Here is a 24477-nt window from a genome sequence, read left to right as displayed (position 1 = left end):
CAGGCGTAAGTCAGAGTCGTTAGCCGTCTTTGGGAAGAGGAGTGCTGAGAGCGTTGGTGGAATCATACAAACACAAAACACACGTGGACATTTTGGGTGTTTTTGTTTTATTCTTTAACGCAATTTCACAATGAAAGAGTTAACTGAATCCCAGGTGATAAACATGATTACTTTCCATATGTATGAAATAGGCTAAAGACTTTTTTTTTCCAAATAGTTGCATTAACGTCCATTTCCTTTTACATAATTATTTGTTTTTATTACATAAGAATCAGTATTATTCTATTCAAACTGTAGCATTAGAAGCAAACATTAAGGCCCAGTTTGTACAGCATTCTCAAGTGAAAACAGGAAAACTTTGGTTGCGTTTTGAGGATCCGTTTATACGACAACGGTGCTCGGAGCCTCTGAAAACTCTCGCCTGTGCTCTTCTTACTGACTGACATGAAGCGGAGAGGTACGACTTTCAAATCGTGTTGGGTAATGCTTTAATTTGAAGGGTTCGGGGGGGGGGGGGCGCTGTTGTAGGAATGTGCGGCGATTTGTATAAACAAGTTTGCTCTAATCCTCCTCAGATCCTGTTTGAATCCGTCGGAGGCAGAGGGTTGGGGTGGGGGGTGGTGGTGGTGGGCCATTTAGCTACTTTAGCAGCGTTCACCGCTCAGCCAGCCAGACATCACCTCATCCAGAGCACAGATGGGCCTGTTTGAGCCAGGTGCTTAAAACCCAGCGTCTGTTCGGCCGCCGCCAAGGTGGGAATAAAGGTGTGCAGGAGGCTCAGCGCCTGCTGGAAAGCACAGGTAGGGGGAGAGAGAAGGGGGGAAAAAAAAAAAAGAAGCAACAGTCAGCTTGAGAAATGAGTTGTGGATAAGGAGTGGAGAGAGAGAGAGAGGATAAGAAAATGCAGGCGGCAATTGTGGAACCAGTGGAGCAGGTCGAGCTGGTTCCTGGTTTGTTTTCACCCTTTCGCTCCAGGACACACACACAGGCACAAGCTCAACTGCCTTCGCCAGCTGCAGAGACAGCCGTCTTTGTCGTCTCACCAACACTCTCGTGACCTAAAAACACTTCTAGGAACGGGAATGAATTAAGTCCAGAGGAGAGAGAGGGGCAAAGAAAGGATGCGTTTGTGCTTTTCAACAATCAAAAGCCTCGTGTTGATCTGTTGTGATCTGTAGTTAAAGGGGAACTCCGCAAGTTTTAAATAGGGATGGGTTAGGAAGTAATCTGATTTTGCTCCTCATAAGGTTCTGAAAGGAGTTTGTGGAATGTTAAGGGGCTGGGCGAAGGGGGAATTAGTGCTGTTGTATTCCAGAGCAGTCACGCTTTTATCATGTTGACCTTGACTCATGTTTGACCCATTAAAGTCTTGGGATGCTTTGGTCTTGATTCGGTTTTGGTACATTAAAGTCCTGGTCTCAGGATGCCTTGGTCTTGATCTTGACTCGGTCTTGGCACCTCAGTGCCTTAATATCTGGGTGGTCTTGATGACGGCGTCATGACGGCTTGTTCGGCTTCTTCATTTTAAATACTAAATTATTCAGCAGTGCTCGTCTTCTCCAAACAAGGTCTCGCGACTTGTGGATGTAGCTTTGTCTCAGCTGGAACAAAAGACGATCTCCTGTCTGTGTCGTCGCCAGTGCAGGCTCCGCCTCCTCCAGCGAGGCCCCAGCGGAGAGAAAACGGCCTCATGCGTCCGTCACCAACAGGCTTTCACACACTCTGGATGTGACACTTCCTCTACGTGTCAAACCAAGAGAGGAAAAACCAGCAGACCACCATCAAACCTCTGTCGCTCCCTCCCACCTTGCTACTTTTTAAAATCTCCTCCTTGTCCTCTCCCAGGTCTTTTGTTGGACCCTTTCTCCGCTGCGGAGCTAATCCCACTCAGGACCGCCCCTCTGCTTGTGGTGCTCCTCTCTGTTTTTTTTTTTTTTTTTCCCCCTGATGTGTCTGAATGTGCTCCAGACTCGAGAGGAAGGTCACATGTTGGTCACACACTTGAGTTTGTTTTTGTAGCCCACAAACTTCTCCGTGCTCTGGTTCTTCTCTCCCTCTTCATCTGGAATGGGTTTTATCTTGAAGGAGAAAAGACTGCTCTACTTGTGTGAAAGATGCATATTTTCCAGTAAACTGTGTTGGAACAAATCGGTGTCTGCTTGTGGAACTCCCGTTCAGAATCCGTCTTATTTGACCCTTCCACTCCACGAAGACTTTTGCGGGATGTTTATTAGAAGAAGGTAAAACATTATTCAGGAGAAAGCCATAGAGGCATCCCACAGTGCAAAGAAACCTTCAAAAAGATTTTGTAAATTTGTCCCTATCACTCTTTTTTTTTTTTTTTCAAATTGAGGCGTGGAATTTATCAACAAGATGCCACACAGTTCAGCAGACCTCCACAAATAAAACAACTGTTATGAAAGACATGCCCACAGTGCAAACAGATCTCTAAAAAGCGCAGTGCTCTGTCCATATTAGTCATGCAAGCCACGAATAGTCCAGCAGAAAGCAACAGACGTAGGTCTCTTGGACAGATGCAAAAAATACAGAATATCCGTCACTTAGCAGCATCTCTCTGAAGAACACCCTCATAGTGCAAAATCAGTTTTATAAAGTTGCTCTACTTCGTGTCGATGAATCACAGTCCTGACGATCTTACTGTCTCAGGCAAACAAAGCCTCAACACATGTACGAATTATTTTTTTTCCCCTCATGGAAAACAGAACCCCCGCAGTCTTGATGTATGTGGTAACTTGCTCCCAGCAGTCCTCCATAGTTCCATGTAGTTGACTGATTCTTGCCCAGTTCGCCTGCCAGGCTTCATTCTTAACCATGCTTGCCTGTTTATATGACAACGTTTCAAGTGAAAACGCGTCATTTTTGAACACTGAATACGGTGCCATAACCGTGCCAGGCCACCTGGATGGATTGCTTCCACGGGTGATTCTCCACTGGAGGACATGGACTGAGAGTCACGGCGCTCTGCAGGCCCCCATTGTTATTATCGTCCATCTAGTCACACTTGTGCAGAAAAAGTATTCACTCCAGCCGCGGTGCGCAGCAGCATCATTAGTTGTAAAACAAAAAAGTTGCAATTTCTGCAGCTCTGAGCATTGTTGACCCTGAAAACACAACAGACATTTTCCAAACAAAGTGCTTTTTTTTTTTTTGCACTTTTATTGAGGTGTGGGCGCTGAAGCTGATGATCACATGAGTACAAATAGGGCGAGGCACTTGTCTGGAGTCTGAAGCAGCAGTCGAATATTTTCTTGAAGCCTTTCTAGCTTCACTCCAGCGGCTTTGGCTTCAGTGACAAAGATGTGTCCCGTCACTTTCTGGCAGGACTCCGCCCTTTGCTCGAACCCAGCCGGTTTTCAAAACACTGGGAGACCACCCACATCACAAGACCACCCCCCCTCCCCTCCCCCCCTCCCTTAATGACCTTTCATGTTATGTGTCAAACCTCCTGATCTGGAACCGGGGGATCTTCCAGTCTCGCTGATCAACTCTTGAGTCCCCCCACCAACCTCCACCCGATCCCACCTCCTCCTGCTGCTCCTGCAATCCCCGCTCCTCTCGCTCTAGCCCAGCCCAGCTCTCGCTCTCCTGCGGCAGCTAAGCTTGTTTTTGCGACATAGCTCTGGAGCAATCAGCCTGACAAGGCCGGCCCACTTTTTTTTTTCTCTCTCTCCTCTCCTCTCCTCTCCTACCCAGCCCAACCCCCCTCTTAGCTTTTTTTTTTTCTCACTCTTTTTCTACTGCATTTCTCTCTTTTCTGTTTTTATTAATATATATTTCTCCTCTCATTCCTCTTTTTAAATTCTCGCTTTCTCTTCCCCCTGCCTGCGTCTACCTCCTCCTCCTCTTCCTCCTCCTCCTCCTCCTCCTCCCTTCCTCGTTTCTCTCTCCTCTCCTCTCAGTAAATCAGCTTTCATAACGCCGGCGCAGCGCAGCCTTGTTTTTTCGCCGAGGCTTCATGACGGCATTCAGAGTCCGGGGCCAGTTTCCTGTTGCTATTCTGGGGGGGCCCTTGCTTCCTGTGCGGACTTGTCTTATTCAGGTTCCCGGGCGCCTCTCGCTGGCTCTCACCCTCCCCTCCCCTCCGAGCTCGTCTGTTTCTCTCTCTTTCTGTGTCTCACCCCTTTTTTCCTTTTTCCCCCCGTATGATTTTTAATTAATGTACTTGAGAAAATCCAATCTGATGACAGCGAGTTGTTTCCTTGCATTTGTTCCTGCAGTGAAGAGAAAGAAGGAATGAGAGAAACACAAGCGCTGTTTTTTTTCTTTTTTGCTCTTGTGCGCTTGTTCTCTTTCTCACACACACATACACAGAACACTCTCCCTCTTTGCTCTGCCTGCTCACTCTCACACTCTCTCACACACACACACACACACTCGCATGCCCCTCCCCTCCTGCCTCCATTTCTGCTGGGCTGAGCTAGTTTTGCAGCACAAAGACTGTGGCTGACTGCAGCACTGTCTGTCCTCCCGGCTCTCAGGCTGCCGAGCCCGGACTCACGCACACCGGCTCCCCGATGAAATTAACTGTGAAATAAACCTCTTATGTTATGTACATACAACCCCACACACACACACACACAGACACACACAACCCACCCTCCTTTTCTGATGGTTGCTTTGGTAGCGCCCTCTAGACGATCTGTGTGTGTGTGTGTGTGTGTGTGTGTGTGTGTGTGTGTGTGACAGTAAGGGGAGGGGCGTTGCTGGGTCTGGAAAAGCAGGCAGAATTAGGCTATAAGGGGTCTGGAGCCCCCCACCCACCCACCACCCTCACCCGAAACCCCCACCACCACCCCCCCACCCCCCTTCCTCCTCCTCCTCCTCCTCCTCCTCCTCCTCCTCCGTATCCCAGCACCTCCTCACCTCGGGCTGGGCAGCTGCCTTCAGCCTCACTTGGGCATCTGCGCGCTGCCCTGGGACTCCCTGCTACTATTGTGATCTCTACAAAAGGGCCCCCACCCGCCCCGCACACACACACACTCACTCACACACACACACACACACCTCCCCACATTATTCACAGCAATCAGACCCCCACCCACCCACCCGCCACCCTCCTCTATCCACTCTGCACACAGGCTGCTGCAGTGCGTGTGCGTGCGCTTGTGTGTATGTGTGTGTGTGTGTGCATGTGTGCGTGTGTGTCGCTCCCACCGAGAAGCTCAATTAGGCAAATGTGGAGCGTTTAAAAAAGACCTCCCAACTTATTGATTAAGATTCACAGTCGGCCTTGATTTTGCTTCTGAGTGCCGAGCATCACACGGGGGATGCGGGAGCGGAGCGGCCCACCTGCTCCCTCCCCTCCCCTCCCAGCGCTCCGTCCAACTCCTAAACATTTTCTTTTTTTTTTTTTTTTTGCTGCTTCACCCTTTCATCCTCCACTTTCTGCTCCGTGTCCTCGTCCCTCCCACGTGGCTGCTGCTGGTGATGAAGTAGCGGCGTAATGCTGATCTCTCGGGAGTTGGAGCCGGCTCATCCGTGGAGGTGGCAGACGAAGCATCTGTGGCGAGATATCTGACCCCCCCCCCCCCCCCCCCCCCCCCCCTCTCCACCCCCCATGACCCCCCCAAATACCCCTCACGGTGTCACGTCACCTGACCCTGACCGCCATCGCTCCCGTTTGTTGGATTCTAACTCTACTTGGAGGCGGTGTGAAACCCCGCCCGTGGTTTTTTTTGAGCAGGCTCCCGGCGGGGCGCGCCCGACACACCCACCGGGCCCTCGGCTCCCGTGTGGAGAGTGTACCGTGAGCCCCGTGCGGCGTGTGGAGCCCTGTAATGGCTGCTGCTGCTGCTGCTGCTGGTGTTTGAGGCAGGGGCCTGCCTTGCTTCTCCTCCTTTCTCCACTCCTTCCCTCAGAGTGGGATGGGAGTGCCCCCTTATGGTTGAGCTCAGCCCTGCAAAAACCTGGAGCCGGCCGGGGCTGGAGCGGGCCTGTTCTCTGAGCGGACCCCCTGGCGGGACCCCCCCCCCCCGGCTCGGGACACCGGTGCGAACCCGTGGGAGATGAGGCGGGAGCCTCCGGGGCGACGGCACCCACCCGCCCGCCGTCCTGTTCGTACTGCAGCACAGACACCACAGGTGGTTCAGCAGGCGCCTTTCTCCACGAGGCGGTCCATCATACCCGTCATCCGACCGCCACGGTGACGGGAAACGCTCCGATCGCGGCCCGGTGATGAGAATGTCCTCCTGGGCTCAGTTCAAGTCGAGTCAGCGCGTCGAGAGGCTGAGCCGGGATGAGGAAGAGAAAAGAGAAAAGCAAAGACGTTCTATTAGACAGAGAAATTACTTGATCCTACGCTTAAAAGGGAAGAGATGACTTTTCCCATGACCCACCCGTTCACATATCAAAAGCCCACTTCGCCCTGAATGAGCGCTAAATGCGCAGCGCTGGAGTGTTCTCACCGGCGAGAACATCAAACGTATAAACATCAACATGAGGAACGGCTGGCGAGAAGAGAAAAGTTCAAGGATTGTCCACTCTATGTGTGTGTGTGTGTGTGTGTGTGTGTGTGTGTGTGTCACTGGCCTAAAGGCTGAGTGTGTAATTAAAGCGGTGGCGGCGGCGGCGGCGGCCGTGTGCTGGTGGCGGGGAGGGGGAGGGGGGACCCGGCTTCGGTGCGTCTGCGTTTCCTGTAACAATGACGGGCTTCTTCTTTTGTAGTAGCTGACTGCACCGTGACCCTGCCTGGCACGCAGGGAGGCCGAGAGAGGGAGAGAGAGAGAGAGAGAGAGACGGAGAGAGAGAGAGAGAGAGAGAGAGAGAGACGGGAACGGCAGCATCGGGGGTTGTGGGAGGCAGGGAGGGAGGGAGGGATTGTGTCGGCTCTAATGTGTCAACCACGTGGATCACAGTAACCATGGCAGCCCCGGAGATGCAGCCAGTTTTTTTTTTTTTTTTTTTCTCTTTTTTTTTTTTTTTCCTCCTCCCTTTTCCTCACCCTCGCCTTACTCTCTCAATACTTTGCCGGCGAGCATGTGCGAGCCTGACGTGTCTCTGCTCCGGAGCGAGTCCTCATAGGTGGGATCATGGCAGAAGTGCCGTCCAGCTGCTGGTGTGTTTGTTTATTGAAAGTTCTGACTTCGAATGTTGAGATGATGTCGTTTAAAAAAAGAAAAAAACAAGTCCATGCATTCAGTCATGTTGGAGACATTTTTACAATTTGTTATATTTTTTTCTTAATTTGATGTTTTGATGCTGATTTATCCAAGTAGGTTTTGACAGAAATGCCTTTCCAACATAAAAGCTATTTTTTCAAATCTTAAAGTTTTACTTAAAAATATTTCTTAATTAGAATTAAAAAAAACAACACAGGGCTAGTTTCCAGGTCAGTTAAATTTTTTTGACCTTTTTTTTTTTTTAATTAAATTCCACCTTGCAACTGAATGATTTTCCCATTTTTGTTGTTTTTGCATCAATATCAAAACATTGTTCATGAAATATTAACCATTCCTGCACGATTTTTGAAAAAAACCCACTAGCAGTTATGTCCATTAATATTGTTTATTTCATACTTTTGTTGCCACACGTCGTTCTTAGAAATATTACATTTACCTTTGCAATATGATTTGAATTTTACTATTCATACCAATCGCGGTTCATTTGTGCTCCGTCCCCTAATTTCCTCTCCAGTCGGATCTCGTGCTTATTTAGTCCCACTTTGATTGTTTCCTTGGTAACTAATGGCCCCATCCACAGTCTGAGCTCCACTTTTCACCAAAAACCTGACTTCTATCGCCTGGAAATTGTGAATAATATTACATCCTATTTTTATCTGGTCGGGAGTCTCACAGTGCTTCACACTGTTAGTCAGATTCACCTGTTAGATTCGCACAATGCCGACCGTTTGCAAACTGTAAAAACTTTTCCAGTTTTCCGCCAGTTTCTCCTCCTGCTGCGCATCAAGCTCAGCATCCGGAGTCCTTGAGAAAAAGAGGAAGCGCGGCGGAGGCCGACACACACCGGAGTGGGTCAGGGAAAGTGTGTGACTGCAGGATGAACTCTGCTTCCTCCTCCTCCTCCTCCTCCAGCAGCAGATCTGGTTACACCACCGGCCAGGGTCACACATTCCAGATACGTCTCATTATCTGAGGACCAGTACGTCTCCCTCTTTCTGTTTCTCATAACCTACAAAAAGAAACGGAAGAGGAAGAGGGGGTTTAAAAAAACAAAAAAAAAAGAGGGGAGGCTGGCTCGGCAGACTAATGGCTCTGGTCGGGCTTGATTGATTCAGTGAAGTAATCTGCAAATGGAATACATTAGGACGGCGGCGGGCGAGCAGGAGCAGATGACTCAGACACACACTCAGAAGTAGCGGAGTACGGAGAGTTGTTGGGAACAGGCGGCGGCGGCGGCGATTCGGCCGTTATTCCGCCTCTTCGAGGAGGGCTCCGTCCGGAGGTTCCGCCGACGCTTCGGCGTCCCCCTTTCCGCCGGCCTCGGAGGGGTTCGGGGAGCCGGGCGTGCGGTCCTCGGCTCTAAAGTTCCATGTTAGGCAGAGCTTGGGAAAAAGCACAAAATGGCTGCCATAGATAGAGAGAGAGCCTGAGAGAGGGAGAGGGAGAGAGAGAGGGAGGCTTCCACAGAAAGAACTGCAGCCTTCTCTCTTTCGCTCCACAACACAGCTCACAAAAATCCTCCCCGCATGCAGAGATATAGCGTGTTCCTGTGTGTTCTGGTGTCATCCACTGTCACATCCGCCATAGATAACGCTGCTGTGACCTTCCTCTGAGCTCATAAAGCAGCAGCAAACCCTTTTACCCTCCTCCTCCTCCTCTTCCTCCTCCTCCCCACATTACTCCAACTTCGCCACGCCGCCGCCCCCAACTCCTCCTCATGCCTGATCCACGTCCTCCTCGCCACTCGCCTCCTAATAAACGAGCGCGCTGAAGAGCGAGAGCCTCAGCAGCATCAGTATTACCCACCGCCAGGCCCTCCCCCCTCCTCTTCCTCCTCCCCCTCCTCCTCCTCCTCCTCCTCCTCCTCCTCCTCCTCTCCTCTCGCTGTCCGGCTTGTGCAGTCAGCAGAACAGGCTGGTGCTGTGCAGTATTGAGCCGGGAAGAAGAAGAAGAAGAAGAAGGAGGAAAAAAAAAAAAAAAGAAATCAATGACTGCAGAGTGGGAGTCGGTTTGGAGCCTGTGCGTGAGCACAGCAGTGCACGGCGCTCCTGCCCGTCCGGCTCCAGGAATCAGAGCTGTCGGCTGTCACGTGTTCACAGGATGGTGAAGATCTCGTGCCGCCACACGTCTTTCTAACGGTCTCTTCGGCTTTCAGAGCTGCGTTTGAATGATTCACATCATTGTATTGCAGTTTTGTTTTGGTCAAGTTTGACCCAGCGTCCCTTTATAATAGAATAATAGGAGGCAACCTAGAATTAGACCAGTGTTCCTCACAGAGTGGGGCGATTTTCATCATTTGGTTTATGAGTTCTTCGCTGAAGACTATCTCGACCTGCTGGAACCTTCTGAACATGCAGCAGTGTGGTTGATCGGCTTGTTGTATTTCGGCGGCTGTTGGAATTAACTATAGTGTGGAATTTTTTCCCTTTACGGCAGCATGTCTGTGCTCCTTTGTGACCCCAGGCCAGCACTTCCTGTCCAACATATCTGGAAACTGTCATTACAAGGAACTGTGTGACATGCAGAGCGTTGAAACATCAGAGGTCGACTGAAACGGAGGATCTGAAGATCAGATTCTCAACCGTGACCGTGATGTTGGCGTTCGCGGCGTTACCTGCAGAAGAAGTTGTTGAAAACCATTTACAAACACCTCAACTTTGGACAATGCTCTGTCAGCGTTTTCTTGACCTGCCGAGGCTCTCCATTCAGTCTCTGCGTTCAACGTCGAACGCTCCGCACAATGGCTCTCCTCTCTGAATGGAAACCCTTCGGCACGATTAGCAGCTGAAGTTTGAAAATACAGCTTTGCAATGTTTTTTTTTTTTTTTTTTCAAATGAAATAAATGTGAATGCATTCCACATTTCACACAGATACAATTGGAGTCTAAATCAAGGCAGTTGACCTCGATTCCAGAGCTGAAAGCCGCTCTCTGCTCCGAGGCAGCGGAGACAAGACAGAAGACGGTTTCTTCTCCGGCGCTGATGGCTGCAGTTGGCTTTATATCCCCAACTGATCCTGGCGCTCCACCTCCACCCCGCTTCCTCGTCTCATGACCGCCCGGAGTGTGATCGCCGACCGTAACCTCCCAGTCTGGGCGCTAGCTTGACCCCCGACCTCTCGGCCCGCCCCGTGGCGCGGGTCAGGTGGGAGGGGCCGTTTGGCAGTCGGAGAGGCGGAGGCCCGGTCGTCCCGGCGGCCGTGACGGAGCGGAGGCGACTCGTCAGATGACCGGTCTTGTGATATCTGCCCCCCCAAGAGGAGGAGCTGGATGCTACTGGGGGGGCGGGCGGGTCAGCTGACGGCGGTGAAAAGGATCCCGCCGTGGTTGTTGAAGCGAAGGAATGCCTCGCCGTTTGATCTGTGCATTGAGACCTCACCGATCCCTGCGTTTGTCAGCTGGCCCCGCCCACCGGGAGCCCGTGGCTATGTGCAAGTCACCAGCGTGAGAGAGGGAAGGAGTCGGTAAGGGAGGGCAGGAGGGAGGGGGGGGGGAGGGGGGGTGGAGGTTGGGTTCTGAATCAGCGTTCTCCTCCTGTCACTCCCTCTGGGGTTCCTCCATCAGGTCACATCCCAAAAATAGCAACGGGCGCCGTTTCAAGTGCAAAACCGCCGGCTTCGGGGCTGCAGCCAGGCTGCGAGCGTGAGATTTCTATGGGAATAGTTGGCCACCTTCCAATGAGTGCTTTTTCCTCCCCCTCCCCCTCCCCCTCCCCCGCCGCCTCCTCCCTCCTTTCTCTCTTCCCTCCCTCCCTCCCTGCGATGTGACTGGCAGATGAGCTTGCATTTCTGAGCGAGCACATGGGCTCCACGTGAGCGGCCAGTGTGTAAACATTCACCTTCCCACAAACATAATCATCGCCGGCTGCCTGGTTTTTTTTTTTTTTTTTTCGTCCCTTCCTCTCCCCTACCTTCCCGCCTGCCTGTCTTTGTGTCACAGCCAGCAAGGCTCAATAACAACACCACATGGCAGCGCAGCCCGTGCCCAGCACCAATTATTTCAACTGCCTCCTGAGATGACTCGCTTCAAACGCTCACTTTCTTTCTTTATTTTATTTAATTTTATTTTTTCTTTCCTTCTTCTTCTCCCTCCTCCTTCCCCCCACTTTCTCTTTGCAAGTCACACAAAAACAAGAGATCTTCTTGCCAAGATGGATCATTATCAGCGTTATGGCACTGATGTAGAGTTTTTTTTAATAATTTTTTTTTTTAAAGGTGGAATGGGAAGTCATTGTACCTCAAAGGCGTGCCGGCGCCGCAATAGGGCCGAGAACAGCAGAAGGCTGTAGATCGCTGCGATGCTTCAGTTTGGATTTCCACTCACTCGATCTCACTTCGCTTGACTTTGACGTGACTCCATAGAAAAATCCTCTCAGCCTGGATGCATTCATTTATTTTTTTAAAGCTCTTTTTTTCCACCCTAACATGAGTGGCGTTCCTCCAAACGCCAGCGATGTCTGAGCGTTATAGAGTCTGAGTCAGCCTGGGCTTTGTTTACATCCCTCACACACACACTGAAACACAGATTGATGGATTTGAGTGTGTGTTGGTTTTTTTTTAAATTTTTTTTATACATTTCTTCACACGGCAAGCTTCCTTTTGAAGAATTGTCTTATTTCCATCACTAGAAACTCTTTAAATAATCATTTCTACTGAAAAAAAACTAACCTTTTACTAGTGAAGTGAAACATGCTTGTGTTGGGTGATTTCATTGTTTGGGCTGAATGGGTAAAACTGCGATTTTAACCTTGAAATTTACATTATATGTGCGCAATGAAAATACCTGTTTTCACAAAAACTTAGACTTTCCTTCGCTTCAGCGCATTTTTTTTCCTCATGAGATCTTTTTCTTTCTTTTCCTCTGATCAGCATCATGATGTTTTTGAGGGGTGATGCTTTGTGGTTTTAGGTTTAAAGAAGCTCATCAGGAACTTATGGATTGATAAAAACCAACACTGTGCTCCTGCTGTCCTTCCAGGATCTGTCCGGCTCCATCGACGACCTGCCCACCGGTACGGAGGGCGCCCTGAGCCCGGGCGTCAGCACCTCCGGGGTGTCCAGCTCCCAGGGCGAGCAGAGCAACCCCGCCCAGTCGCCCTTCTCGCCGCACACCTCGCCCCACCTGCCGGGCATCCGCGGGCCGTCGCCCTCGCCGGTGGGCTCCCCGGCCAGCGTCACCCCTTCCCGCACCGGCCCCCTCTCGCCCGCTGCTGTGCCAGGTAAAGGACCGGGGGGACGAAATGAAATCGAGTACCTGTAGCCGCAAAAAGCGTGCGGAGATGATTTACCTGTTGACGACGCACGAGCAGCTGATGTGATTCCACCTCCTTGTTTTGTCACCTGTGCGATATACGGAGCCGCGGCGCCGTCGTCGAGTAAACCAACAGGAGACAGATTTAGAGTTTTTAATTCAAAATTCAATACCGCGGATCACATTTGTAATTCATGAGGCGGCTCGCCAGATGGGAACATTAAGTCTCTCCTAACGTGACGCCAGTAAAAGCATCCGGCGGCGAAACGCAATCCGCGCCGCCGCCAACGAGTCGTTTCGAGAGAAGCGGCGCAACAGGCGGCCGACAGGACCCTCGTTCGGTTTAACGGTCCACCGCCGGTCACTTGTTTAAAAACGAGACTGTGAATAACGGGCTTTTTTTTTTTTTTTTTTTTTTTATTATTATTAAACCGGGTCTCTCGCTCCTCCCGCCAGGTAACCAAATGCCGCCGCGGCCGCCCAGCGTCCAGTCGGACAGCATCATGCACTCTTCCATGAACCAGTCGGCCATGGGCCAGGACAGGGGTGAGTAAGGAGCAGCAGCTCCCCGCCTGGATCTAAATACGCGAGGCTGATTCCCTGCAGCTGGCCGCCGCTGCCTTTGTTTGCATTTGTATGCATTCCTGCCTCCTGTAAACATCCCCTCAGGCCGTACCTTTAAAGTAAGTGTTTGTAATCTGCTGGCCGGGTCGGACGAGGGTGAGGAGATAAAGGCTTCATTACATAACTGTGTGTTTAAGCAGATGCAGTCCGTTCTTCTTACAGTAATGATTATTGCGGCCTTGTGGGATATTTCTGATGATCCTCCTCCCTGCTCTCTCCCTCAGTGTACATGCGGAATCCTCAGATGCCTCCGTACGGGTCCCCCGGTCAGCCTGGCTCTGCCTTATCCCCACGCCAGTCTTCAGGAGGCCAGATGCATGCTGGGATAGGACCTTACCCTCAGAACAACACCATGGGGAACTACGGCCCTCAGGGGGGCCAGTATGGCCCGCAAGGTGAGGAGTGCAGGACGATGTTTGGTTGTGAGTCAGCTGGTGTTATAAAATTTGAGTTATGACGCTTGTCCACGGCGCTGGAGAAATGTTTTTTCTTGATGTACAGAGAATGTGTGGAGGGAAAAAAATCACCTCAGATCAACAGCGTTACAGTTTGTCGTCGACTCGACACAATAGAAGTGAGAGTAGAGCCAGATATTATGAATGAGTTTACAGTCATCGCTTACAGGTAGCCCAGATTTTTTTTTTTTTTTTTTTTTTTTTTTTTAAGTTAAGCTTTGAAGTCGTCCTCTCTCTTAATACATTTCTGGAATTATCTCAGCTCACTTTGAAGTCTCAGATGGTTTCTGTGGGCTTTGAAGAAGTTCTGCTGTGAGTCACAGCGGCGAATCGAGCCACTCGGAGGTAAATTTAGAGGCGGGCCGGCGACACGCCACGAGCAGATTCACTCAGTTTCAAGACCGGTTTCCACCGAGAACGGCTCGGTTTGGTAACCTGGCTGTGTTCGTTTTTAACTTTGAGGAACTCAGATTAAATTCACTTCACCTAATTCTGATATATTTAAGTAGCTTCGACCGAACAGCGAGTCCAGTCCATATTAGGTCATGTAGACATTTCCCATCACCACTTCTTATTATTTGGAATGACCAAAATGTGGTTTTTGGGATGTAATTAAATGACGTAAAGTGGAAAAAAACAACCAATTTTTCAGACTGAAGATGACATTCTGCACTTGTGAGATCAGTTTTTGTTGTTTGTGTCTGATTATAATCTGAACGCCGGTCTCCTCCTCCTCTTCCAGGTTACCCCCGACAGCCCGGATACACGGGGATGCCCAACGCCAACTACCCCAGCGGGCCCGGCATGGGCGGCTCCATGAACCCCATGCCGGGTCAGGGCGGCGGGGGTCCGTACGGGAACATGCCCCCGGGCAGGATAGGCCCCGGGCAGATGGGCTCGCGGCCCTACGGCCCCGGCATGGCCTCCAACATGGCCGGCATGCCGCCGCAGGTGGGCTCGGGCATGTGCCCCCCGCCGGGCATGAACAGGAAGGACGGCGGACCCTCCATGCACCACGGGCCCACCAACTCCATACACACCAGGTGAGGGAAGAGCGGTAGGAGAAGAAAATGAAGACACATTCCCTCACAGGGAGCCGCGCGTCTGCTTGCCGGAATCATATTCCCACACAGCCAGATTCCGCTCGTCTGAGCAGTGATGAGTGTCAACCTTCAGTCAGACAGCCTCTGAAATTGTAAAACAAATAAACCTTTTATTAAGTAAACAAAGTGAAGCGCGGAAGGTTGTGGTGAGTAATCTGACTCCAATGTCAAGAAATCTGAAGCAGGAAACGTTTGAGTATGAACTAGTTGACCTTCAGGTTATTGTGGTCATTTCAGTCAACATCAAAACAAACAGGTTCTATTGATTTTGAGTCCACAAAGATGGCTCAAAATACTGCATATTTATTCAGGTTTCAGGTTTCAAATCAAACCGGTGCCGATCAGATTTATCACCCGAAATCAGGATGATCCTACAGGCGTATCCAGGCCTTGATGTTAACTGTCAGAAGACGTGCTGACAGTCGGTGTTTCCTTCATTTTCCCCAACATGACTTCCCGCTCTGACACCCAGCAGTGGTTTGAAGTCTCTGTGTGGTTTTGATAGTGTGAAGAAGCTCACGTTACAGATGTGACATCCTGCCTGTGATTGGGTCGTCGTACAGAGGAAGTCCTCGGGGCTGCTGGAACGAACAGCATTAGCTGTTTGCCTGAAGCTCTGTTTGTCTGCTTCCTGCTCGTGTTTGAGTCTCTCATTAGCATGAAGCCTTTGAGTTATAGTTAGAATACTCACACACACACGCCAGATCCTGTCAGGATGGGAGCAGACGTACTGTACATCTCATCTCTTTTTAGAAGACATTGGGTGCAGAAGAAGTATTTACTTGACATAACAGCGGTGTTTCAGAAAACTCCCGTTTTCACCCGTTTCCATGGAGACAGATTCTGAACCTTTTCAGCCAGAATGCAATGAAAGTTTTGCATTTTCACTCAAACGTCGCCACGTCCGTTTTCCCTGCAGGCCACCCGGCTACCCGAACATGTCCCAGGGCATGATGGGAGCAGGCTCTCCGTACGGCCCGGGGATGAACAGCATGCACGGGATGATGAACCAGGGAGGACCGGGGCCGTACCCGATGGGGGCCAACATGGCCAACAACACCCCAGGTGTGTGCGTCAGCCTGCGGCGCCGCTCAGGCCGTAACGTCCGGCCCGTTAAAATGGTTTTTATAGACGGCTGAGTTTTATTTTCTGCTCTCCGAACCACCCAGGAATGCCTCCGAGTTCAGAGTTTGGGATGGACAAGATGAACCCGGCGCAGAAGATGAACAACAAAGTGGACGGGACTCCCAAGCCGGAATCCAAGAAGGTACAAATCTGGAAGGAACATTTTTATGGAATTTTATAGCAATATCTCATGTTAGCTCATTACATTTATTGATTTTTTTGTCCCACATCTAAGTGCAAAATGACAAGGTTTGAATCCATTCTGCCGTTTTCTCAGAAGTCGAGTTCTTCCACCATCACCAACGAGAAGATCACCCGTCTGTACGAGCTGGGTCCGGAGCCGGAGAGGAAGATGTGGGTGGACCGGTACCTGGCCTTCGCCGAGGAGAAGGCCATGGGCATGAACAACCTGCCCGCCGTGGGCCGCAAGCCCCTGGATCTCTTCAGGCTCTACGTGTCGGTCAAAGAGATCGGCGGCCTCACGCAGGTACCGTCGCCACGGCGCTGTCCGGCTTGGCGTAAACCCCCGCCACCGTGCAGCTCTCTCATCCTCTCTCTCGCCCGCCAGGTGAACAAGAACAAGAAGTGGAGGGAGCTGGCCACCAACCTGAACGTGGGCACGTCGAGCAGCGCGGCCAGCTCGCTCAAGAAGCAGTACATCCAGTGTTTGTACGCCTTCGAGTGCAAGATCGAGCGCGGCGAGGACCCGCCCCCGGACTTCTTCAACACGGACGCCAAGAAGAACCAGCCCAAGATCCAGCCTCCCAGCCCAGGTCAGGCTCTCCCCCCCTCAGCACCTGCTCGCCATCCATCTCCAACCTCCTCTTAATGTAAATTACTGAGGAATGGATGAGGCCTCATTCTGCCTCTTTGCCCCCCGTCTCTCCCCCGGGTGCCTTGTGGATTCCACGCAATCCATCACACCCCCCGAGCGCGGTTTGCCCCGCATCATCTGTCTATAAACCAGTTGCCTTTATCATCTCCCATTAATTGCGATGTTAAAAGACGGTCGTTTGTCATCTCCGGTTGTAGCGACATAAATCGCTGAAACATCGGTGTGTGTTTTAGGGCGGGTTGCGAGCGAGGGCACTGAATGGTAAATATATCCCAGGAATGCACCGGCATCGGGTCCAAGCCTGTAAAAGTTCCCCGGTTACTACCTGACGAGTCTTACATGGCGTCATGTGTCGGCGTCCAACTGTTATTGTTGCCACTGTTCCTGTATTTAGATGAGTATTTATTGTTCATATTCTCTTTCTTTTACTGGCTGGAGTAACGATCCAAATTTCCCCGTAGTGGGACAGTAAAGGGAATTTCCAGTCTAATTAAAGTATGACTGATACACTCATTAGCAGCGAGCGGGAGTGTGTGCACGCGACACGCAGCAAGCCCGCTCCCTCGGTCTTACAGTTCGCGTAGGACAGTGTGTAAGAGACTGTTGGAGGTGTGTGTAGCGTCGACCCTGAGGCCCAGCGGAGGTAGTTTGCGTATCATTGGCGTCCGGAATAAATAATAGACATAAAAGTTACTCGGTAATCGGCGAGTAGCTCAAGGTTGTGAAGTAGCTTGGGTGCATCCCCGGTTTCTCCCCCCCTCCCCTCACCGAACCAAGTGAACTCTGGGTAAAAGTCAGTGTGTAAAGCAGGCGGCAGTGGTGGGAGGAGGACCATGCTGTCACTTGGAAAGCGTGTTTGTTTTGGAGGGACTCGTGTTATAAGCCGCCAGGAGCGACCACGTGCTCCGGCTCGCAGTCTGGCCACGACCCAGGCTGACGGGGTGCCGGGCGGCGGCGGGGGGGTGGGGGTGCACTGAGTCAGCGCCTCGGCGTTGTTACAGGAGACATCAGGGCTCCCTTGTCAGCTGGCATCAGCCCTGCAGGAGGAGGAGGAGGAGGAGGAGGAGGGGGGAGGAGGGTGAGGTGATCTGGCGATAGCGGCCCTCCGTCAGAGGAGCGCCACGCTCGCCTGGGCCCAAGGCTACAGCGGCGAGGCGACGCTTCCCTGGAGATTAGTGCTGAGCCAGAAATGATGAATGGAGGTGGTGGTGGTGAGGGGGGGGGGGAGCCTGTGTGTGTAAAAGTCACACGATTCTCTCACTCTGACTCTGGGTTTTTTTTTTTTTTTTTCCATCCTCATAAGATCCTCCCCTCCCCCTCCTCCTCCTCCTCCTCCTCTTCCTCTTCAGTAGAGGGAAATCCCTGCCCAGGGGGAGGAGGGGGTGAGGGAGGGGAGCCGGTTAATGTGTGTGTGTGTGTGTGTGTGTGTGAGAGAGAGAGAGAGAGAGAGAGAATGATGTGAGAAAATGTGAATAAATGTGACCTGCCGTTGACCCCGGTGTGTTGTGCATGTGCCAGTTTAATGAATGAGAACCTGTGACTCATCAGAGTGGCGTGCTAATAGCGCCGAGTCCTGAGCCCAAGTTAAGGATGAGCGCCACTGTGTCACACACACACAGCACAAACAAACTATCACTCACCCTTACACACACACATGCATGCACGCGCACACACACACACACAGCCCGCCGTCTCCTGTCTCTACAGGCCAGGCGGTAATCTGTCAGAGTCAGGGTTTAGATCATTGTTTCCCGGTGGCTCCCAGAGCCCGGGCGCCGGTTGAGGAGGGTGATTGAGGAGGAGGAGGAGGGGTGGAGGAGTGGGGGGGTCGGTGGAGGGGCGCTGGCATGCTGCGATGAGCCGGAGGATTCAACATTTTCGCTGGCTGTGCACTCAAAAGCCAGTCGGCTCGACACTAACCGTGTTCCTCAGCGCAGCACTCAGGAATTTCTTAATGGGATTTGGGATTGCCAAAAGCAGCATGTGTTCTCTGAAAGCCTCCCCTCCCTCCACCACCCCCCCCACCCCAAGCAGTGTTCAGCCCAGCCACCACCAAACCATCAACTCGTCTTTTATTCCTGGAGCGCAGGCGGCGAGGCTGGAGAGGAGACGTTCTCCGAATTCTCTTTGAGTGCTGCAAAGCAAACACATTTTGGAGACTTGCTTTTTTTTTTTTTTCCAACTTTCATCCCTTTTGTCCAACAAACACCACTTATTGTGCTTACCCCTTGTTTCACAGCTGGTTCCGGATCCCTGCAAGGGCCCCAAACGCCTCAGTCCACCAGTAGTTCGATGGCAGAGGGGGGAGACCTGAAGCCCCCCACCCCGGCCTCCACCCCGCACACGCAAATGCCCCCGATGCCCGGCGTCAGGTACGGTCCAGGAACCGCCGTATCACCTTTCTGCTGCGCTGACAGTGTCAGGAGCCGTCGTGATGAAACCAGACCGATCCCAGTGGGGAAAGTGGATCCCTGCAGTGACAAGAGGAAGAAAGAAATTAGCAATGAGGCCAAACTGAAAAGATGTACACACACAACCACCTGGATGAGTGTAAAAGTCTGTTCCAGGCCCCAGGATGACATGAGATGAGATCTGCATATCAGCAAATTGAGATTCACTGAATTTTAAAGGACGCCATCAGATGTGAATTTGACGTACACCTTTGACTAAACCTCCCCGTCCTCTGTTAGGACGAGCGTTAACCTCCAGGACCCCTTTGCTGATGGCGGCGACCCTGCGTTTTCTAGAAGGAATGCCATGACTCCAAACTCTCAGGGCTACCAGCCTGGCATGGGTGGCCCCGAGATGATGAGCCGAATGGGCCCCTACGAAGCCAACAAGGACCCCTTTGGAGGCATGAGGAAAGGTACGTCTCGCCTGTCCCACCAGGTCAGGGGATTGCAGGAGTTCTTGTTGAACTGCATCTACAGTTTGTTCTTCTGTTCTTTCCCAGCTGGAGAACAGTTTATGCCACCAGGCCCCAACAGTGGGATGGGGGAACAGTACAACCGAGGCCCACCAGGCCCAATGGGCAACATGCAGATGGGACAGAGGCAGCAGTACCCATATGGATATGACCGAAGGTAAACCCTCCCTGATTGAAAGAGCAGCCCTCGACTATTACTGATGTAATGTTTTGCATTCCAACTAAAGAAAAGCATTGAGAGAGTGTTTCTTGTTTGATTTTACAGACAAGATCCCAGTATGGGCCCCGATGGCAACATGGGACCAGGAGCTCCTCAGCCCAACATGATGCCTTCTGGAGCAGACACAGGGATGTACTCGCCAAGCCGCCCTCCACCACAGCAACGGTCAGTACCGTCAGTCCGGTTTGCGCCAGTGGAGAAAAACGTTTAAGACGACGCTTCATGCTTCTGGATCGTCCTTTTCACTTTCATGAATTTGCTGCTATTACTGGGCAGAGGAGAACGATGTCATGAATTCTTGTGATTGTTTTCAGGCATGAGTCCTACACAAATCAGTACCCTGGCCAAGGAGCTCCACCTGGTGGCCCGTACCCCAACCAACAGCCAGGAATGTATCCACAGCAGCAACCGGTGAGAACATTCTGTTCAGCTCCTGCAGCATTCACATCAAAGCATATTTCATCCATCTGTGTGTGTTTTTTAACTCAATTTCTCTCATTGTTGAAATATCAAATGTCTAAAACACAGTTCTGAATGTTTCCTGGCAGAACTACAAGCGTCCTGTGGATGGTGGATATGGTCCTCCGGCCAAACGCCATGAAGGAGAAATTTACAACGTTCCTTACGCTGGTCAGCAGCAGCCAGGACCCCAGGCCTCTGGGCCTCAGGGCCAACAGGACATGTATAACCAGTATAACGCGTACCCTGGAGGGGAACGCAGACCACCGGGCCCACAGAACCAGTTTCCCTTCCCCTTTGGACGGGACCGAGGGCCGTCGTCTGCAGGCCCCAACTCCCAGTCTCAAATGCCTCCGCAGATGATGGCAAACCCCATGCCTTCAGGTCCTGATGGCCCCCAGGGCCCAATGTGGCAGGGTCGCAATGAGATGGGATACCCCAACTACCCCAATCGGCAAGGACCTCCTGTTCCGGGCCAGGGCCCTGGCTATCACGGCATGAACCGCTCAGAAGAGATGATGCCATCGGATCAACGCATGAACCACGACGGACAGTGGCCCGGCCACGTCAACCAGCGGCAGCCGCCGTTTGGCCCCGCCGGCTCCGGGCCGCCTATGACCAGACCCTTGCCCTCCACCTATCAGACCTCCCAGAACCACATTCCTCAGGTGTCAAGCCCAGCGCCCATGCCCCGGCCTATGGAAAGCAGGACGTCGCCCAGCAAGTCCCCCTACATCCATCCTGGTGTCAAGGTGCATAAAGCGGGACCTCCGGTGCCCGCATCCCACATCGGCCAGGCTCCCGTGCAGCAACCCATGATCCGGCGAGACGTGGCCTTCCCTCCTGGCTCCGTGGAGGCTTCGCAACCCCACCTCAAACCCCGCAGGCGGCTCACCATGAAGGACATCGGTACAGAACCTGATCCAATCTTTTCTCAAGACCTTCAGATAATCTTACTTTACTTAGTCTCTCAGCAAACAGAGTTTAATAAACAGTGAATGAAAATACAGACCTGACATTTGTTGACTGATTGTGAAAATTTCAGCTCATGTTTATTCTGGTTTTGCATCCACAGGCACTCCCGAGGCTTGGAGAGTCATGATGTCCCTAAAATCAGGCCTATTAGCCGAAAGCACATGGGCCTTGGACACCATTAACATTTTACTGTATGACGACAGCAGCATTTCTACTTTTAATCTATGCCAGGTACGTTAAACACCATAAACATGCCAGAGCGACTTGCGTATTTGTGCCGTGTTGAAGTGATTCACTGACGATTTCCTTTGCTTCTGCAGCTTCCTGGATTCCTGGAGCTGATAGTGGAATATTTCAGACGCTGCCTCATCGAGATCTTCGGCATCTTGAAGGAGTACGAAGTTGGAGACCATGGCCAGCGCACCCTCATAGACCCCAACGCAGCCGAGGACTCTGATGATGAGATTCCCATGCCCGAGGTGGAGGACATGGACACAGACGAGGAGGACGAGGAAGAGGAGGAGGTAGACGAAATGAAGACCAACCCCGACGCCTCCTCGCTGGTGCAGGTGAAAGAGGAGGAGGAGAGCTCCCAGAGAGAAAAGTCAGAGGATGAGGAAGAGGAGAAGGAACGGGGGTCTTCGATCAAGGAAACCAATACTTCTACCTCAGGGTCCTCTCAGGACCCCAACCTCAACTCGGAAAAGCCCAAACAGGCTAGCAAGTTCGATAAACTCCCCATCAAGGTGGTGCGGAAAAAGAATCCCTTCATGGTAAACCACTCGTCCAAGCTTGGGCAGAGGCAAAGCTTCGACAGTGGCCTCATACACTGGAGCATCGGTGGTGGAGACACGACCGAGCACATCCAGACCCACTTTGAGAGCCGCATGGATCTTCTCAAGCAGCGGAAACAACGTACCCCAGCTGCCACCGAGAGCCGCAAGAAGGTCCAGGTGTTCGGGGTGGCAACAGAAAACCTTGAGAAGTCCAAGTCCAGCGGCGAGGATAAGTCTCGGCAGCAGCAGCAGCAGCCCCAGTCCGCCGACGCTCATAAACCTCCGGCTGAGAAGACCCCACCTCCTCTACCCATCGGCGCACCGGTCACTGCTACCATCGACGACGTGCTGTCTGCCCGCCCGGGGTCCGTCACCGAGGAGGTGGTCCGCGGAGGCGCCGAGGAGCAGAAGGAGAACGGCAAGTATCTGTTCAGCATCAGCCCCGACCTCCAGACCCGCCGGAACATCAAGATCCTGGAGGACGAGCCCCACAGCAAAGACGAAATGCCACTCAGCACTCTGTCGGACTGGCAGGACTCGCTAGCCCGGCGCTGCATCTGCGTGTCCAACATCGTGCGGAGCCTCTCCTTCGTCCCCGGAAACGACCTGGAGATGTCGAAACACCCGGGCCTGCTGCTGCTCCTGGGCCGGCTGGTGCTGCTTCACCACAGGCACCCCGAGCGCAAACAGGCGCCCGTCACCTACGAGAAGGAGGAAGAGGAAGACGAAGGCGTGAGCTGCGAAAGAGACGAGTGGTGGTGGGACTGCCTCGAAGTGTTGAGAGAGAACTGCTTGGTCACTCTGGCCAATATCTCGGGCCAGCTGGACCTTTCTATTTACCCAGAGAGTATATGCCTCCCGCTGCTGGACGGCCTCCTCCATTGGGCCGTGTGCCCGTCAGCAGAGGCCTTGGACCCCTTCCCCACACTAGGGCCGCACGGTTCCCTTTCTCCCCAGAGACTGGTCCTCGAGACCCTCAGCAAGCTCAGCATCCAGGACAACAATGTCGACCTCATTCTGGCAACGCCGCCGTTCAGTCGCCTGGAGAAGCTCTACGGCTCGCTGGTGCGCCTGGTCGGCGAGCGCAAGGTGGCCGTCTGCCGGGAAATGGCGGTGGTCCTGCTCGCCAACTTGGCCCAGGGAGACAGCTTAGCGGCGCGGGCCATCGCCGTGCAGAAGGGCAGCGTGGGCAACCTGCTGGGCTTCCTGGAGGACAGCTTAGCGGCCACGCAGTACCAGCAGAGCCAGAGCTCGCTGCTACAAATGCAGGGCGGGCCCCAGTTCGAGCCCACCAGCGTGGACATGATGCGGCGGGCGGCGCGGGCCCTGCACGCCCTGGCGAAAGTAGAGGAAAACCACTCGGAGTTCACGTTGTACGAGTCGCGGTTACTGGACATCTCGGTGTCCCCGCTCATGAACTCTATGGTGTCCCAAGTAATCTGTGACGTACTGTTTCTGATCGGCCAGTCATGACAGCCGTGGGGAGGTCTCGGCTCTGCCTCGGTCCATTCCCCCTCCAACCCGTTTTTATTTTGTGTGTGCGCGCGAGTGCGTGTGTCTGTTGCGCGTGAGTGAAAAGAGCAAAGATGACTGTCCTCCTACTTTTATTTTGTTTTTCTCTCCTTTTTTTAATTTATGCAAAATCACCTCGGATTCCACTGTCTTTCTTCCCCCCCTCCTCCCCCCCCTCCCTGCTTCTCTACTAAAAGAAGGAATATCATGAAGTAGCTGTGGATTTTTAAACGTTGGATACGGAACAGTTCAACTGGGCGAAGAAGAGCAGATCGGGACCCGGGCGTGAAAGGACGGGACGCGCTGTGTCCTGCGGGGGAAATAAAAACTGAAAAGCGGACTTGTTTTGTTTTATTTTTTTTGTTCTTGTTTATTTTATTTTTTTTGGTTGTTTTTTTTTTTTTTTTTTTTTTTAAAGAAAACAAAAAGAAAATCTCCAGAAAAAAAAAAAAAAAAAGAAAAAAACTGTAACCAAAGTTGCTGTCTCGTTTACAGTGAGTTTGGGGGAATTCGTGTGCTCGCTTTCTCCCTCTGTGGGGGCGGGGGAGGGGGAGGGTCGGCAGGGAGGAGAGGGCACAGACTAAACAATACTCTGGTTCGTGTCTGGAGGCTACATAGACTTGAGCGGACTGTGGCGTGGTATCATTGCTGTAACTCTGGATGCTATATACTCAGCCCCGCAGGAACCACACTATTGGCTGTGAACAGACATCTGTCATGGGAGGCCTGTGCAGTAGATTGTAGGACTTTTTTTCTGTACTGTACACCTTGAAAACAAAAACGAAAAAAAAACAAAAAAAAAAAACGAAAAAAAAAACTGTAAACATACTGTAATAATACTGTTTCACACTGAGATACGCTGGCTTGGCAGCAAACTGTAGTTTTTAAAAACAGTTTTAGTTAACGTCGAGAGAGAAAAACAACGGCTTTCCCCCCAAAGTATGGTGAACCTACAACACCCCGACCTCTTCTCTTTGTCCCTTGATTGTATGACTTGACCCTTATATTAAAAAGTCACCTCTTTAGGACTGGTCCTCAACTCTAGATGCAGTCCAAGCTGCAGTGTAAATATGATGTTG

At 51.9% G+C, this 24477-nt stretch overlaps 1 protein-coding gene across 1 annotated transcript in view; it reads left to right on the top strand.

Moving 5' to 3' along the window:
• The window catches only part of arid1ab (AT-rich interactive domain 1Ab), a 57990-nt gene extending 33764 nt beyond the window's left edge, over positions 1-24226 (top strand). The window contains exons 5-20 of the mRNA XM_030120206.1: positions 12116-12356; positions 12845-12934; positions 13237-13407; positions 14210-14510; positions 15490-15635; positions 15740-15837; positions 15973-16182; positions 16264-16468; positions 18770-18902; positions 19221-19396; positions 19484-19613; positions 19722-19841; positions 19991-20087; positions 20225-21044; positions 21211-21341; positions 21431-24226. Coding sequence (XP_029976066.1) covers positions 12116-12356; positions 12845-12934; positions 13237-13407; positions 14210-14510; positions 15490-15635; positions 15740-15837; positions 15973-16182; positions 16264-16468; positions 18770-18902; positions 19221-19396; positions 19484-19613; positions 19722-19841; positions 19991-20087; positions 20225-21044; positions 21211-21341; positions 21431-23359 — 4998 coding nt within the window. The 3' untranslated portion in view covers positions 23360-24226. The remainder of the gene's footprint in view (positions 1-12115; positions 12357-12844; positions 12935-13236; positions 13408-14209; positions 14511-15489; positions 15636-15739; positions 15838-15972; positions 16183-16263; positions 16469-18769; positions 18903-19220; positions 19397-19483; positions 19614-19721; positions 19842-19990; positions 20088-20224; positions 21045-21210; positions 21342-21430) is intronic.
• Positions 24227-24477: the final 251 nt, after the last annotated feature.

Source organism: Salarias fasciatus, chromosome 22 (genome assembly GCF_902148845.1).
Source record: "Salarias fasciatus chromosome 22, fSalaFa1.1, whole genome shotgun sequence".
Lineage (NCBI taxonomy): Eukaryota > Metazoa > Chordata > Actinopteri > Blenniiformes > Blenniidae > Salarias > Salarias fasciatus.
The sequence above is the reverse complement of the archived record's forward strand: the minus strand, read 5'-3'. Positions and strand labels throughout refer to the sequence as shown.